The 15,223-nt window shown below is 34.5% G+C and overlaps 1 protein-coding gene across 1 annotated transcript; it reads left to right on the top strand.

The window, feature by feature from the left end:
- Window positions 1–285: 285 nt before the first annotated feature.
- On the top strand, window positions 286–14,872 carry LOC121970806 (putative aconitate hydratase, cytoplasmic). The gene is made up of 20 exons (XM_042521773.1): window positions 286–659; window positions 2,296–2,400; window positions 3,030–3,190; window positions 3,267–3,359; window positions 3,969–4,154; window positions 4,294–4,455; window positions 6,140–6,284; window positions 6,371–6,513; window positions 7,037–7,093; window positions 7,186–7,265; window positions 7,368–7,443; window positions 7,920–8,105; window positions 8,375–8,442; window positions 8,524–8,642; window positions 8,748–8,869; window positions 10,093–10,191; window positions 11,216–11,695; window positions 12,541–12,639; window positions 12,771–13,013; window positions 14,497–14,872. Exons 1-20 carry the CDS (start codon window positions 350–352, stop codon window positions 14,569–14,571), a joined length of 3,009 nt encoding a protein of 1,002 aa, XP_042377707.1. The 5' UTR covers window positions 286–349; the 3' UTR covers window positions 14,572–14,872.
- The last annotated feature ends 351 nt before the right edge of the window (window positions 14,873–15,223 follow it).

Raw genomic sequence — 15,223 nt, forward strand, 5'->3', positions numbered from 1 at the left:
TTCGCCAATACATTATATTTGGGCCCCACTAAGCACACCGACAAGATGATCTCGTCGACCAACCCACTAGGTTACCCACTCTGTGATGCTCTCCCCGTGGTTCTTGGACGACGTTCGGTTAGTTCGGATCTCATGATCCTCGTCATTATTGTATTTTTTTTTATTTTTGCCTTATTTATAAAGGGAATATAAAATTACTTTTTTACCACTCTGTTTAAAATAGGAAATAAGATGAGATTAGAAAACAATAAAAGGAGTTTATTAGGGTGCCGTAGCGTCTTCTTCACAGCTCTGATTTTTCAACCACTCCCACCCCACGACGCCTTGATGCGCCACTGCTCCCTGAACCATGTATAAAGCCGCCTCCTCTGGACTCTTCCGTGCGCGTCACCCCTCTGCTTCCTCCGCGCTTCGTTTTTCGTCTTTTGCCTCGCCGTCCCTTACCCGATCTCTCGCTTCTCCGTCGAACTTTCGAGTGTTGCCCTCCGCTGCGAGATCCGTCGCCTTTTCGAGATCCTGCAGTTCTTTCTTTCCCAGATCGCGGGTTAGCTTGAGCGCAGGTTCGCGTTCCGGTTGGAGATCCCCGATCTTCTCCAGTGCTCAGATCAGGGGCTCCGCTGCCGTGAATAGCTTATTCAGTAGGAAGATGGCGACCGTCGGTATGCAGAACTCTCGGATCTAGTTTTATCCGCAAGAAATTTTTTACTTTGAAGAAATCTTACACGTAGTGGGAAGTTTAAAACTTGATGGTTCTTTGAAGTTTTGAACTGGTTGGCTTGACTCTCTTTTTTTTCTGTCTCTCCAGTCGCTCAAGTGATCGGGAACCAAGTTTTTTTTTTTTTTTTGAATTAAAAACAATAGTCAGCTAGTGGATCTTAGTGATCTTTGACTGGAAAATGGGGTCATAACGGATTGATGAGATAATATACGACTTATTGGTGTCAAAGCAATAGAAAATTTAGATTTGTGACATGATTGTGAAAGGAATATTTTATTTGGTTCCCTAGCAAGGTCTAAATTTTCGTCATCAACGCATATCACTATATTTCTGGTAGTTGATGTCTCAATGCAGTTGTTTACAAGCTTCACCATAACAAAGTGTTGATATTCTATATGAACATGCTTTGCAAAATTGGATAACTAATTTATCTTAGATCTCAAATGTTAGCAAAGGTATTAACATATTTTTTAAATTGCAATAACAGCATTCTCTTATCATGCACATGCATAATGCATTTATCAGTTTATGCAATAATTTCATGCAAAATTGATGTTAACGTCATCATCATCAAGTTATGTCTTATCATCAATATCATCAATCTATGTCTGCCTCTCCTAATGGAACTTGATCTATGGAGTTTGTTCCTTCATCAAACAAATTAAATTACCATTAACATACTTCTTATACCTAAGATGTCCCTTTTTAAGGAATATGCTCTATTTATTTGCAAGTTTAAAACTCTCAATGTTTTAACTTATTTATATTAATTATAATGCTGTCTTGCAAATTTAGCCGACCTCATCTAGTGGGATAAAGCTTGGTTGTTGTTGTTGTTGGTATCTTGCAAATTTGAACATATACTAGTGATGTATACATTATATTTAAATCTATAGTGGTTCATCCAAAAATCAATTTTGAAGCATATATGTAAGAATAACTAATTTTTTAATGTTGGCTTTTCTATGAACTTAAGTATTTCTTTTCGGTTGCTCCTTTTCATTTGAAATCACTCTAGATAGCTGAATTTGCATGACTGGTTGTTTATTTTTGATGTTCCCAAATATTTATTACAACCATCTAGGTATGGATCTCTCCTTCTGACAGTTCATGTTCTAAGTCTTTTCCATATAGTCAATAGGAGAACAATTTTCTGACTAGTAATGTCAGTATCAGTTTGTTGGGTGCATCATCAGACTGTCAGGTGTTTACAAGGATATGGGGAGTAGATTAAATCTCTGTTATTAGAGTAACCTGAAAAGGTGAAATCCATGATCCTTGGTAAGGAGCTACAGAATTGGTGCTATCTAGGCATACACATATGAGGGATTGGTCATTGCATGCTACACTTCAACTATACTTATCACACTTATCATACTTATCATGCATTCTTAAGAACTAAAACGAATTTTTCCAATTGTCTTTACATTTCATTTTTTCTTTTGCATTTTTTGCCTTTGCATGCACATTCTTTTGATAACATCAACAAAGAAATTATTTATAGTACAACTGACTGTATATCATTATATTATGAGAAAATTGTTTGTTTTTCATTTATTGTGCTTTTCTGGATGTAGCTACTGAAAATGCCTTCAATAGTATCCTGACGGGTCTTCCAAAGCCTGGTGGTGGTGAATATGGCAAATACTTCAGCTTACCTGCTTTAGATGATCCAAGAATAGGTATCATTGTTTAAATGTGTTAGTGATTGTTATTTTGATACTATATGTAGCTACGTTGATTTACTTTTGCTTCTTCGAAGTCTCAAGCTCTGACCTTTCTTCATGACAATATTAAAACAAAGAGAGTTAGAAGAACCATCTCTACTTAACTGGTGTTCCAGCTTACCATCAAAGAAACAAATGGATATGGCAAATATATATTCATTTACTGAGTTCTTAGTTTACTAGATAATTGTAATTTGCATGCATTTTGTTAATAATTTAGAGCTATAGAATACAATTTTACACATGACTGCCGGTAATCTTTCTAATTTATTTGGTCTATTAAGAAGAATTCTGGACTGCAATACAAGTAAGGTACTGGATAAGGCTTTGTTGATTAGCAGATCTGATTAAGATAAATAAATCACAAGATCTGCATAGCCGTTCTCTAAGTTATCTTTGATCAAAGCTTTTTTCTTTGATTTTTTTTACATCAAAAGAATTCTTTATTTTAATGTTCTTTTCATTTTTCCAGAGCTTTGACTCCCCATAGAGTTATTGTTGGTACTTATCAATAGGTAATCTGCTTTGTTGTTCGATCTTTTTACTGTTGTCTGACAAAGAGCCAATCATTTTCTGGATGACAGATAGACTGCCTTACTCTATCAGAATCCTTTTGGAGTCGGCTATCCGGAATTGTGATAATTTTCAGGTCACTAAGAACGATGTAGAGAAGATAATTGATTGGGAGAACACTTCCCCTAAGTTGGTAGAGATTCCTTTTAAGCCTGCTCGTGTTCTTCTCCAGGTTTGTCAAGGTTACATGCACCCTAATTTCTGATTTTTTGTTGTGTGTCCTAAACTGTTTTTATTTATTTTGACAGGATTTTACTGGTGTCCCTGCTGTTGTTGACCTTGCTTGTATGCGTGATGCTATGAACAAGTTGGGTAGTGATTCTAATAAGATAAATCCTTTGGTGCGTGCTGGGATACCCTGTTTCTCATTCTGTAATTGTATTTTTTTTCTCTTGTTGATGTTGGGAATGCCATTGTACTCCTTTGGTGCATGCTGGGTTACCCTGTTTTTCATTCTGTAATCATATTTTTTTCTGGTTGATGTTGGGAACGTCATTGTACTTTAGATCATTTTGATTTTCCCTAACTAGCTGTACTTTCTGGTAATAAATTTCTCTTGGATTACAATCTTGCAATACTTGTCCATCTGACTTGCATCTAAACCAAAGTTTAGTTGCACTTGCTTGTATAGGCTGATTAATTTCAATATGTAAGTTGGTTCTGAATGTCCTGAATTTCAGAATTGTGCTACTGGAAGTTGCAAGGAACATTAAACTCTATCCTTAAAGTCAAAATATTTGCATATGACTGATTTTTCTTTATCACAGAATATCTATGCCTTTTTACATTCAGTTCAGCCTTTTCCTCTTCTTTATTTTTCAACTAGTACACTGTGTTTATCCTTTATCATGGTAATCAGCCTTTCCATAGAGATTATGATAAGCATTATGATTTATCATTTGCACATATCTGAATTGCTTGTCATTGGTATAATGTGTATTGGCTTTCAGGTTCCAGTAGATCTTGTAATCGACCATTCAGTCCAGGTAGATGTAGCAAGATCCGAGAATGCAGTGCAAGCCAATATGGAACTTGAATTCCAAAGGAACAAGGAAAGATTTGGTTTCTTAAAGTGGGGATCTACTGCTTTCCAGAATATGTTGGTGGTTCCACCAGGTTCTGGCATTGTCCACCAGGTTAGATTTGTTTGTTAAACGATTTGGTGAAACTCTTGTTAGTTTGAGTGAACAACCTAGAATTTTCTTTTCCCCACTATTGGACTGCCGAGACTTCATTTTAACTGCACATATATGTGCATTTCGTCTTCTATTCCAGGTTAATCTAGAGTATCTTGGTCGAGTTGTTTTCAACACCAATGGTATCCTGTACCCTGATAGTGTGGTAGGAACTGATTCCCATACTACTATGATTGATGGACTGGGAGTAGCTGGTTGGGGAGTTGGAGGAATTGAGGCTGAGGCTGCTATGCTTGGTCAGGTAATATTATTGAACATCCAAAGCAACATCCTGAGCTGGAGATGTACCTTGCTTCTTGTTGTCTTCTCAAACATTCTAGTGTTCCTCTGATTGATTAGGTGATACTATTCAACATGCCAATGCAATCTCTTGTGCTCTAGATCTCAGACCTACTGTGGCAATCCTTATGTGCATAGGAATGTTATTTTTAAAAGCAAATTCTACTTCATTTTCATTTTAGTTTTATTTTATTTTTGTAGCTAGATCAACTTTCTTTCTTCGGGTGAGTTAGCTCATACTGTTTAATCTAATGAAAGATGTTCTCATACTGAACAATATACATCTATGTAGAACAACTAAGTATTATATGTTTTTCAGAAGGAAAGCAAACCAATGAGAATATCTGTTTTTAGTAATATATGATTCCCTATGTACAAAGAACAGGCGCATGACCTACAAACCTCCAGCCACCTCAAAGAAGCTTCTTTTTACTGCATTCTCTGAAGGTTAATTTATACTAGGATCTTTCTTGAGTCAATCGTACATTCAACTGTTTGGAATTATATTTACTTGCACCAGGGATTCTACTGTTACAAACGAAGAAGCATGTAAAGAAATCTATTTACTGATAGAGGAACATAATCCCCACTTCAGATTGTGATTCTATTTTCAATATGTAACCATTTACTCCATGCGTGGGAAACTGGCAATGTGTGTGTCCACTAATGTGGGATGTTGCAGTTCTAACAGGCTAAATACAACTTAATCATATTCAATTTCAATTATTGCATGTTTGACCATCCTATGTCTTGATGTTTTTATCTGTTTGCTGAAACATGATTTTGTTTCCAGGAACTTTATGCTTGTCAAATATGTAGATTTGACAAAATAACTGTTAAAAATGCTTCTTCACTTGTTTTAAAAATGTTGAAAAATTATTATCCATTCTGTAAAACTATGTAGTATTATTGAGTTTAATTGAGTAAACTATAAACAATTGGATGCGGCTTGTATATTTTAGTATGCTTTTTGTGTTTGTTCAAATTCATCTATCTTGGTCTTTTCTTGCCATTTTTTTAGTTGATTGTTGAAGCAGCCACTGCACTGTGGTTTGTTAATTTAAAACATATCCTTACTGGTAAAAGCACTTATGCACTATAGGAATTCATGTTTCCATCTTTTTACCATTTTATATTATAATAAGAGGGCATTGGTTCTACAGTGTTTCTGCAAATTCTTTTGATGCTGGTTTCTGTTTTCCTTTTTCTGTGTGTTCTTGCAGTCGGTTGTGGAAGGTCAGTTAATCATATTTGAAGCTTTAGACTGTTAGATATTCCCTACTAATAGAAAGCTATAGGAATTTATTAACTATTCCACCATTAGCTCTTTTGTCTCTAGTTTTAGGCATTGTATGTTGTCTTCTTCAAGCAGTTATGTAACATTCTTGCTGATTGTTCACCATTTTAGCACTTCCAAAGTTCCAATTAATTTTCCTATTGTGTTTACTATAAAATTCGGATTTTTTGTTAGTATTGATTGAAATCTCAAAAATATCTTGCTGGTATTGTTTAGTATATAGCCTTTTCTTTCCCCTATCCCTCTCTAGAAACTGTGAACAGAAATTAGAAAGACTAATTTTTCTTAACCAAACACAGTCTTATGTTTTCAATTTTGCTTTTTTAATACTGCATTCTTGTATTTTCAGCCCATGAGCATGGTCTTGCCTGGTGTAGTAGGTTTTAAGTTGACAGGGAAACTACAAAATGGTGTCACAGCAACAGATTTGGTTTTGACTGTCACCCAAATATTGAGGAAACATGGAGTTGTTGGCAAGTTTGTCGAATTCTATGGTAATGGTTCTTGACTTTCACTTGGAATGTGGAAAATTTATATCCTTAAATTTTTCTGTCTAACTATTTTTGACTCGATGCTACAGGTGAAGGTATGGGTGAGTTATCATTGGCCGATAGGGCAACAATTGCTAATATGTCACCTGAATATGGAGCAACAATGGGCTTCTTCCCTGTGGATCATGTCACCTTGCAATATCTTAAGTTGACTGGAAGAAGTGATGAGACTGTGAGTATACTTATGCTTGTCTGTACTGAAAATAATGTTGTTACATAGTCCCAAACTATTATGTCGGTTTTTCTATATCATTTCTTCAACATAGAAATGCATATTACCCTTTCAGAAACTGATCTAACAATGAATTGATAGGAGCGCAAATTTCATGAAAGGGGATGATGTGTAATGGGACCATGGTTCATCATGATACTTACTGAGTGACTATTCAAGTTCAGAAAACATATCCAATGTGTGATAATCATATGGATTTGAACATATCTGGTGTAACAGTCTAGTTGGTTCAAGTGAGCTAAATTAAAAAATTCAAATGATATTGGTCACCTTATCTAATATTTGTATGTTTTGGTGAAGCACTCTAAATATGAATAGTTGTGTGCTTATTCGGCTACTTAACTCATTCTTAGAAAAAATTGTTGCTATGGTCGGTCATTTTAATAACTTTAATATTTGTGCACAAGATTGTTTCTTTATTTTGACTTTGAATCAAAGATATCTTACTAAACTCATTCCACAGGTGGCTATGATTGAGGCCTATTTGCGTGCAAACCAAATGTTTGTTGATTATAAGGAGGTAAGACACTAACCGCAATGACAAGCTTTCATTGCGTAATCAAATCAATTGTTGATCCATGCTCAATTGTGTTTGTTTGAATGTCTGAGCAGCCTCAGAAGGAAAGGGTTTATTCATCTTATCTAGAATTAAACCTTACAGATGTTGAGCCCTGCATATCAGGTCCTAAAAGGTAGATCTCTGCTGTTATCTTTCAACCTACCCTCCCTTCTTATCCATTTCTTTGTCAAGAAAACCAATGCATTTATTTATTTTTTCCTTTCAATGATGATAGACCTCATGATCGTGTACCCTTAAAAGAGATGAAAGCAGATTGGCATTCTTGTCTGGACAACAAAGTTGGATTCAAGGTGAGAGTCCTTGTTGAACTGTGCAGTGGTTTTTGAATACTTAGATGGTTTTATTCCTCACTAGTGGTGGTTAATGCCTAGTTCCATCTTTTAGCGAGGCCATGAACAACCTTCGCTAATCTGCTTCCTGTAGACGTACAATCTTTGTTGTTTGTTTCTTTTTTATTTTTGTAGTTTATGGTGTCATTTTCTATCAAAAATTTGGGATAAGTGATGAAGTAGATGGCAACTGGTACATTTTTAAGCTTGAAAGTTGCAATGCTGAAAAAGATGCATTGCGTCCTACATTTTCTGAAGTTCATTTATTTAATTATCAAGAACCGATAGTTTTTGAAGCTGGAAGTGTCTCATCAATGCCCTATCTTGCAATACAATCACTGTCATTTTACTGATTATGACCAGTTCAGTTGTTATCTTGATTATTGTTTAATTTTGATTCTTGTTGATTGGTCACTAACGAATTGCTGCTTTTGCAGGGATTTGCAGTGCCCAAGGAATCACAAGAAAAAGTTGTGAAGTTTGATTTTCATGGCCAACCTGCCGAGCTCAAGCATGGTAATGTTGTCATAGCAGCAATAACAAGCTGCACAAACACATCAAATCCAAGTGTCATGCTTGGTGCTGGACTTGTTGCAAAGAAGGCGTGTGAATTGGGTCTTCAGGTTAGTTGATAATGGAAGAAATATACCTTTTTATCCAAATATTTTTTTTTCTAGAAGAAAAAATGTCGAGGCCTTAATAGCCAACTTAAATTATATTAACAATATTATGCATTTGGATATTGACTGTCTTTACTATAAGATGATAGTTTGATGTTGTTGTTTGTTATGCTTCTTGAGCATCTCATTGTATCTCATGCTTTGTACAAATATTTATTTTTTGGTACTTGCTGTTTTCATACATATAGTGATCTTTCTTCCTTGATTTTCAGGTTAAGCCTTGGGTGAAAACAAGCCTTGCCCCTGGTTCTGGAGTTGTTACCAAGTATTTGCTCAAAAGGTATTACAGATTGAAGTGGTCACATCTGTCAACTGATTTTTCATGTTTTTCAACTATTGATGAAATTGTGTATAATTGTAGTGGCCTTCAAGAATATTTAAATCAGCAAGGATTCCATATTGTCGGATATGGTTGCACAACATGTATTGGAAATTCTGGGGACCTTGATGAGTCTGTGGCTGCTGCCATTTCAGATAATGGTAAGTTGAGTTTGATTGGATAATTGAAAGGATGAGAACATGTTACTCTTGTCTTTTGTCTATATATTTAAGTCTAAATATTATCCTTGATTTTTCTTATCATAGATGTTGTCGCTGCTGCTGTGCTTTCCGGAAATAGGAATTTTGAGGGGCGTGTCCACCCACTTACACGAGCAAACTATTTGGCCTCACCTCCACTAGTTGTAGCATATGCACTTGCTGGAACGGTACTTTTTTTCCTCTTTGTGACAGTGCTTGTTTCTTTTTGTTGAACTCGCCAATTCCAATGCCTTCTAGTATGTGAATTAGTACATAGAGATATTGTTAAAATGCTTTTAGTAGTGAAAAAAATATCTTAATTAGCTTTTCACATATCAGATGTTAGATGGGAGCATGTGATATTCAAATATAATGTCTTTGTTATCAAATAGAAAGTTCTTGTTACTCCTTTTTCTCTAAGGTGAAATTTCGAGCTATAAGACTATAACATAATGCTTAGCAACTGGGACATTATCTATTATTTCATGGATTAAAAATGTGAATTAAAGCTGTATCTATCAAACTGTATCATTTGCCAGCAGAATTAGGGGTAACAATTCAGTCTGGCAGATCATGACTCTTTGCCCTATGACTCATTTAATCCAAATTCAAACATGGCCTGTTTAATGAACAAGATTGAAAATCTCATATCTGCATAAAACATACAATCTGTTTATAAATGGTCGATCCTTTTATGAATTAGACAGATTAAACAAACCATGTGATGCAACCTACTATGACTTACCTGTTAATTAAATAAGTCATAAATGGGTGGTTAAATAAATTCTAAATATAAACTATGTACTAATTATTTTCCATATTATAATTTATATGCTATTATATTGTATATTTGTAATTTGTATATTAGATTTAGATATTTATAACTTGTAAAGATTAACTAATATTTATATATTTATAAATGTGCCGTAAATGGATTGGCCCCATTTATTTTCCAACCCAAACCTGGTTAATTGTGGGTCACAATTGAGGTAACTCGTTTGTGACCTGAATTTGTTTAGCTCAAACTCTAACATGTGAAATTGCAGATCCGGTCATGACGTGTAATGGGGTGTGAACATTTTCCATCCTATCCTTGGGGAATATGAATGACTGTCCATGGAACTGTTGGAAAATGGTCACTTATTTATATTGCTTAAATGATATGAAAATTTGACATGGCATGAACCTAGATAAGTGAAAATTATCTACTCATTATTCATTAGCAATCTGGATCACATAGGATACTTATTACACTCCTGGTAAAATGGTAGATCTTATAATAATTGACTCAAGTTTCAATTGACAAGTCTGAAATGATAAAGAAAATTCAAAATGTTTTTATTTATCTGGTTATACAGTTTGATAGATTTTCTTATTTAATATCTATCTTACCTTGTAAGTTGTATTTCAGGTCGACATTGATTTTGAGAAAGAACCAATTGGTACAGGGAAGGATGGGAAAAGCATATATTTCAGGGATATATGGCCATCCACCGAAGAGATTGCACAGGTAGATACTTGGATTGCCATCTCTTTCATATGATCTCACATAATTTGGTTTTGACATAGGAAAAGCATATGGATGGGATCCCATACAATTATTATGATGGGGTTTTAAAATGGAAAACATTAGCTAGCAATTACACTTGTACGGTTAAGAACATTTAAGAGAATATAGTTACTAATAGTATAACTATTAGTAACCAGACCAATTGATTCTTATGATTATGGGTTTATGTCAACTATATGTCTTTATTTATAAAATGAGTACGTGTTGAATATGTTATATCCTGGCCAAAACCTTCTTGTTAGTTCAAACTAGAGTTGCAGTTGAGCTGAAGGTCTAAGCTAAGTAAAATGTTATTTTAGCTCCAGTTTAAGATTGTGGAGTGTATCATATTCAAATGATAAAAGTTTGGTTAGTTAAAATCAAGAGGGTCATTGTAGTCTTGTATGATTGTCATATGTGCTTTAAATTGAATGAAAATTTTGTAGGGGTATGGTAGAGCTAGTCATTTTATTTTATCAGTTGTAGTTTTGTCTCAAGAACTGTAATATTACACAATCAAGAGACAAGATATCTGTTGCAGAGATGAGAGTGTCTTCAGATGAATATTCAGGGGATTACTATGATAGTTGATCAATTAGAAGTCATGTGGTGTAACCAAAGAGCACTTGTCGAAAGTGATTTGGATGGCATTGATATCACTACAAATATAAAGCACATATTATATAGAGTTATATTGAAGTGTAAGATACATGTGCTGCCAAATAGTTGCACACACCAATTAATGTTGTATGTTTCATATATTAATTTGGGATTTAATTATCACCTTATATTTTGGAAAATTATGTATCATAATTGTGGAAAAGTTTATAATTTTTGAAACTCTCTAGTTGTCTTAGTAAATTTTCTTTCATTTCTTTGATGTTTTCTACTCTCCAAAAACTATTGGCTACTTTCTTTGCTGTTAAAGTGAACTTTTCAGGATGTATTTGGGATTATGTTGGTAATGCTGGAGAAAATTTTATAGGTTGTGCAATCGAGCGTGTTGCCTGAAATGTTCAGGAGTACATATGAAGCAATTACAAAAGGCAACCCTATGTGGAATCAGCTGACTGTCCCAGTGACAACCCTCTATTCATGGGATCCGAAGTCTACCTACATTCATGAACCACCATATTTTAAGGACATGACTAGGTCCCCACCTGGCCCTCATGGAGTGAAGAATGCATATTGCTTATTGAACTTCGGCGACAGCATCACAACAGATCATATATCACCAGCTGGTAGCATCCATAAGGATAGTCCTGCTGCAAAATACCTGCTTGAGCGTGGTGTAGACCGCAAGGATTTCAATTCATATGGCAGCCGGCGTGGCAATGATGAAATAATGGCAAGAGGAACATTCGCAAACATTCGTCTTGTCAATAAATTCTTGAATGGGGAAGTGGGACCGAAGACTATTCATATTCCAACAGGGGATAAACTCTATGTTTTTGATGCAGCAATGGTAATTCCACTGAATCAGATACTTAGAATTTAATTTTCAATTTTTTTTTTATCTAAATAACATATTCAATAGTCAGTTAGATCTGAAGTACCTAATCGAATTACATGTTAAATTTATCATAATCAAAATGCCGATGCTGAATTCTGTTGAATGTGGAAGGCACTTGCGATATTGAATCATTATTTCATGAGGTGGCTTCTTGTTTTTACAGGTTATATTTATGATTCTAATCACACATTTTTGCCAGAAAATTTGTTAATCCTATGTGATATTTTATGAATTCATATATATGCTGCTAACAGTCATTGAAGATAATACTGAAGTTTCTAAGTCACAAAAGGTTTAAAAAATGAGTTGGAGAGGTTACATTATTAGCAGAATGGAACATGGTACCCACTGGGCTAAACTTGCCAATGCCTTGGATTGATACATAGCCTTTTTTTCTAATTTAAGGATGCATGGTGTAACTTGAACTACACTAAATGATTAGCACATTGCGAATTTCATTCTTCTTTCATAGATTGGCATTCAGGAAAATTGTTATTCATCTGTGTTGCTGCATTGAAATTGTTTCTGGTAGTAATTATTCTATTTTTTCAACTAGTAATGCTATTGTTTCTTGGTCTTTTCTTTTATGGCAACATGCAAAATTCCAATACAATATACAACAGATTAAGTAGTTGACCCATCTTCTAATAGTTAAGAAATTAGAACAAACATGTTGTGTGATCTAATGGCAAGACCTCATAGAGTGCATGCCAAATTTGAGCTCAATATGTATTTTCACTTTCAAATTCCATGGGAATAATTATGGCTTGACTCGACTATATCCTATGTTCTTTCAGAGATACAAGACTGAAGGACATGATACCATAGTTTTGGCTGGAGCAGAGTATGGTAGCGGGAGCTCACGTGATTGGGCTGCGAAGGGCCCAATGTTGTTGGTGAGTTTCTATGGCATGATTCATCATCAATATTTGGCTTTGCTGTGGTTTGTAAATATATGAATATACTATGCATGCACCCCTGCATCATATATATAATCTGATGCCGTTTTTCTATTTTCTTTCTTTAGGGAGTTAAAGCTGTGATTGCTAAAAGTTTTGAGAGGATCCACCGTAGCAACTTAGTGGGAATGGGTATAATCCCACTCTGCTTCAAGCCTGGTGAAGATGCCGATTCACTGGGTTTAACTGGACATGAGCGTTACACAATAGACCTTCCAAGTAGCGTAAGTGACATAAGACCGGGACAAGACATTACTGTTGTAACAGATACAGGGAACTCATTCACATGTACTCTTCGATATGATACCGAGGTAATACTGACTGATAAACCTTTTGCTATTGGCTATATATTAAGTTGCTACCTTAATGGATTTGAAGTAAAGTTTCATCTATAAATTATTGCTTTATGAAACTAGTTGACATCTACAGATCAGAATCTTGAGAAATAAATAATTCATTTTATCAAAGGCTATGTTGATGTTATCCTTCCCAACTTAAAAAATGCTCACCGTCAGATCTAATTTATATCTGGCTTCTAAATCTCAACATTCTTATATGACTACTCCAGTACTCCTGCCTGACTCCGATATGATCTCTTAAGATGCTCTACTTAATTGAGATATATTGCTTTTCATTTTTTCCAATTATGCAAGTCTTTTAATTTTGGGCCTTCATTTTCATTCTTTATTGTACCTGCATCATTGCTATTTTCTTTATCTTAGACTTCTCATTTAGTTGTTTCTTTGTTTGCACCATTTACATTTAGTTTTTAGTTGCCCTGCTTTAGAAAATATATTTTCTATGCCGAATAAGCTTGATTGCTATGCTGATATATTGTTATTAGTTTCTGTTTCGCTATGTTCTGAAATTTTAGATATCGGCTAGATTGGTTTAATAGTTTTGGAACGGATACGAACATAATTTATGAAATGATGAAAATTTTAAGATACAGGTGTTTGATGTACATCAATAGATGTTTTAATAATTTTTCAACTTAGTTGTCATTGCTTTAATACTATTTGAGTAAATAATTTAACTAATATTTGTATTTTAAATAGGCTAATATTAAATGTTGTTTGATATCATATTTTAGACTACACAACTAAATGTTAATAATATAAATACTGATAATTAATGATATAAATATTAGTAATTATTATTAAGAAGATTAATTTGATACATTGAATGTTTTTTAAATCAATGATAATACTTTTTAAATATTTGAACAAAAGCTGTAATTAATGCTATAATTATTTATTATAAATTAATATTAAATATTAATGATACATCAATATATTTATCAGAATTCAATCAGTTCTTGTTGATCCTTATTCAACCATAGGCATTTCATATTAAGATCGATCGACTTTGACAACTTTTTTTGCATCACTAAGTAGTTTAGAAATGAGCTTGCCTGTATTAAACATTCTTGAACCTGGGTTCTTGGAGTCTTTAGCACATTCCATTTTGCTCGTTTAATCAAAGTTTGACATTAGAATGTGGAAATTGTTATAACAGCATGATGCTGATTTCTAGTTTTCCTTAAGCTGTCTTGAATGTTACCCATCCACATTCAATTATTTGGTTTAACAGAAACCTGATAATGCACTCAAATACCAATGTCCTATTTGAAGTGGACTTTATTATCTTGAAAAATATAGATCGGAAAAGTAACTGACCAAAATTATTGTTTATTGTTGAATGCGAACTATGCTCGTATCTTAGCAGAAAGACCGCGTTACCTCTTCTTGAAATGCTTCAACGTTCTTATCTTGTATCCAAATTACTCTGCAGGTGGAGCTGGCATACTTCGACCATGGAGGGATTCTCCCGTTTGTCATCAGAAACTTGAGCAGTTCTAATCATTGAGTAGCACATTTCTCTTGGCAACTTGAAGCTGTTAGCATTGCTTGTCTTTATGCCACGACGGGTCAGCTTCCGGTCAGAGTGTTGGGCGGTTCGAATAAATTTCAAATAAAGGAGCTTGAAAGGGAGTAATTCCTCTGCTAGATTTATCAGTAGCGATCACCCGTTTGCTAAATGGATTGGATTGCATGGTGATTAGTTCATTTGCAGTAAGATTGACAAATGACAGTAGGGTTATGACTTTAAACTCCTGACGTCTGAGATTAAATATATATGCTGTTTGATTTTGCAATGTCACCAAAAATGCAACCCTAAATTATCAGTGATTCCTGCTGAAGGAGCTCCGACAGTGGTTCTTCTAAATTTAGGCAATCTTGTGATTTAACGTTGCTTTTTTGAACTTGCAAATGTCATTCGGATCTTTGAGTCAACCTCCTGGCCTTGTGGATGTTTTCAATTTCATCCAATTTAGTACGTTTTGGATCAAATTAGGGCCTAGTGACCATGATCTTAGTCAGTACTGAACTTGGGGGAAAACGCCAAGCAACTTATTCCTCTGATATTTTCGTAGTTTTTCCCTCTCGATTGCAGGCACGAAATTTAAATATTTGAATTAGGGGAAATTATGTGACGTTTGTTCCGAGTATTGAAATTG

This window comes from Zingiber officinale, chromosome 4A (assembly GCF_018446385.1).
Source record: "Zingiber officinale cultivar Zhangliang chromosome 4A, Zo_v1.1, whole genome shotgun sequence".
In the NCBI taxonomy this organism is placed as follows: domain Eukaryota; kingdom Viridiplantae; phylum Streptophyta; class Magnoliopsida; order Zingiberales; family Zingiberaceae; genus Zingiber; species Zingiber officinale.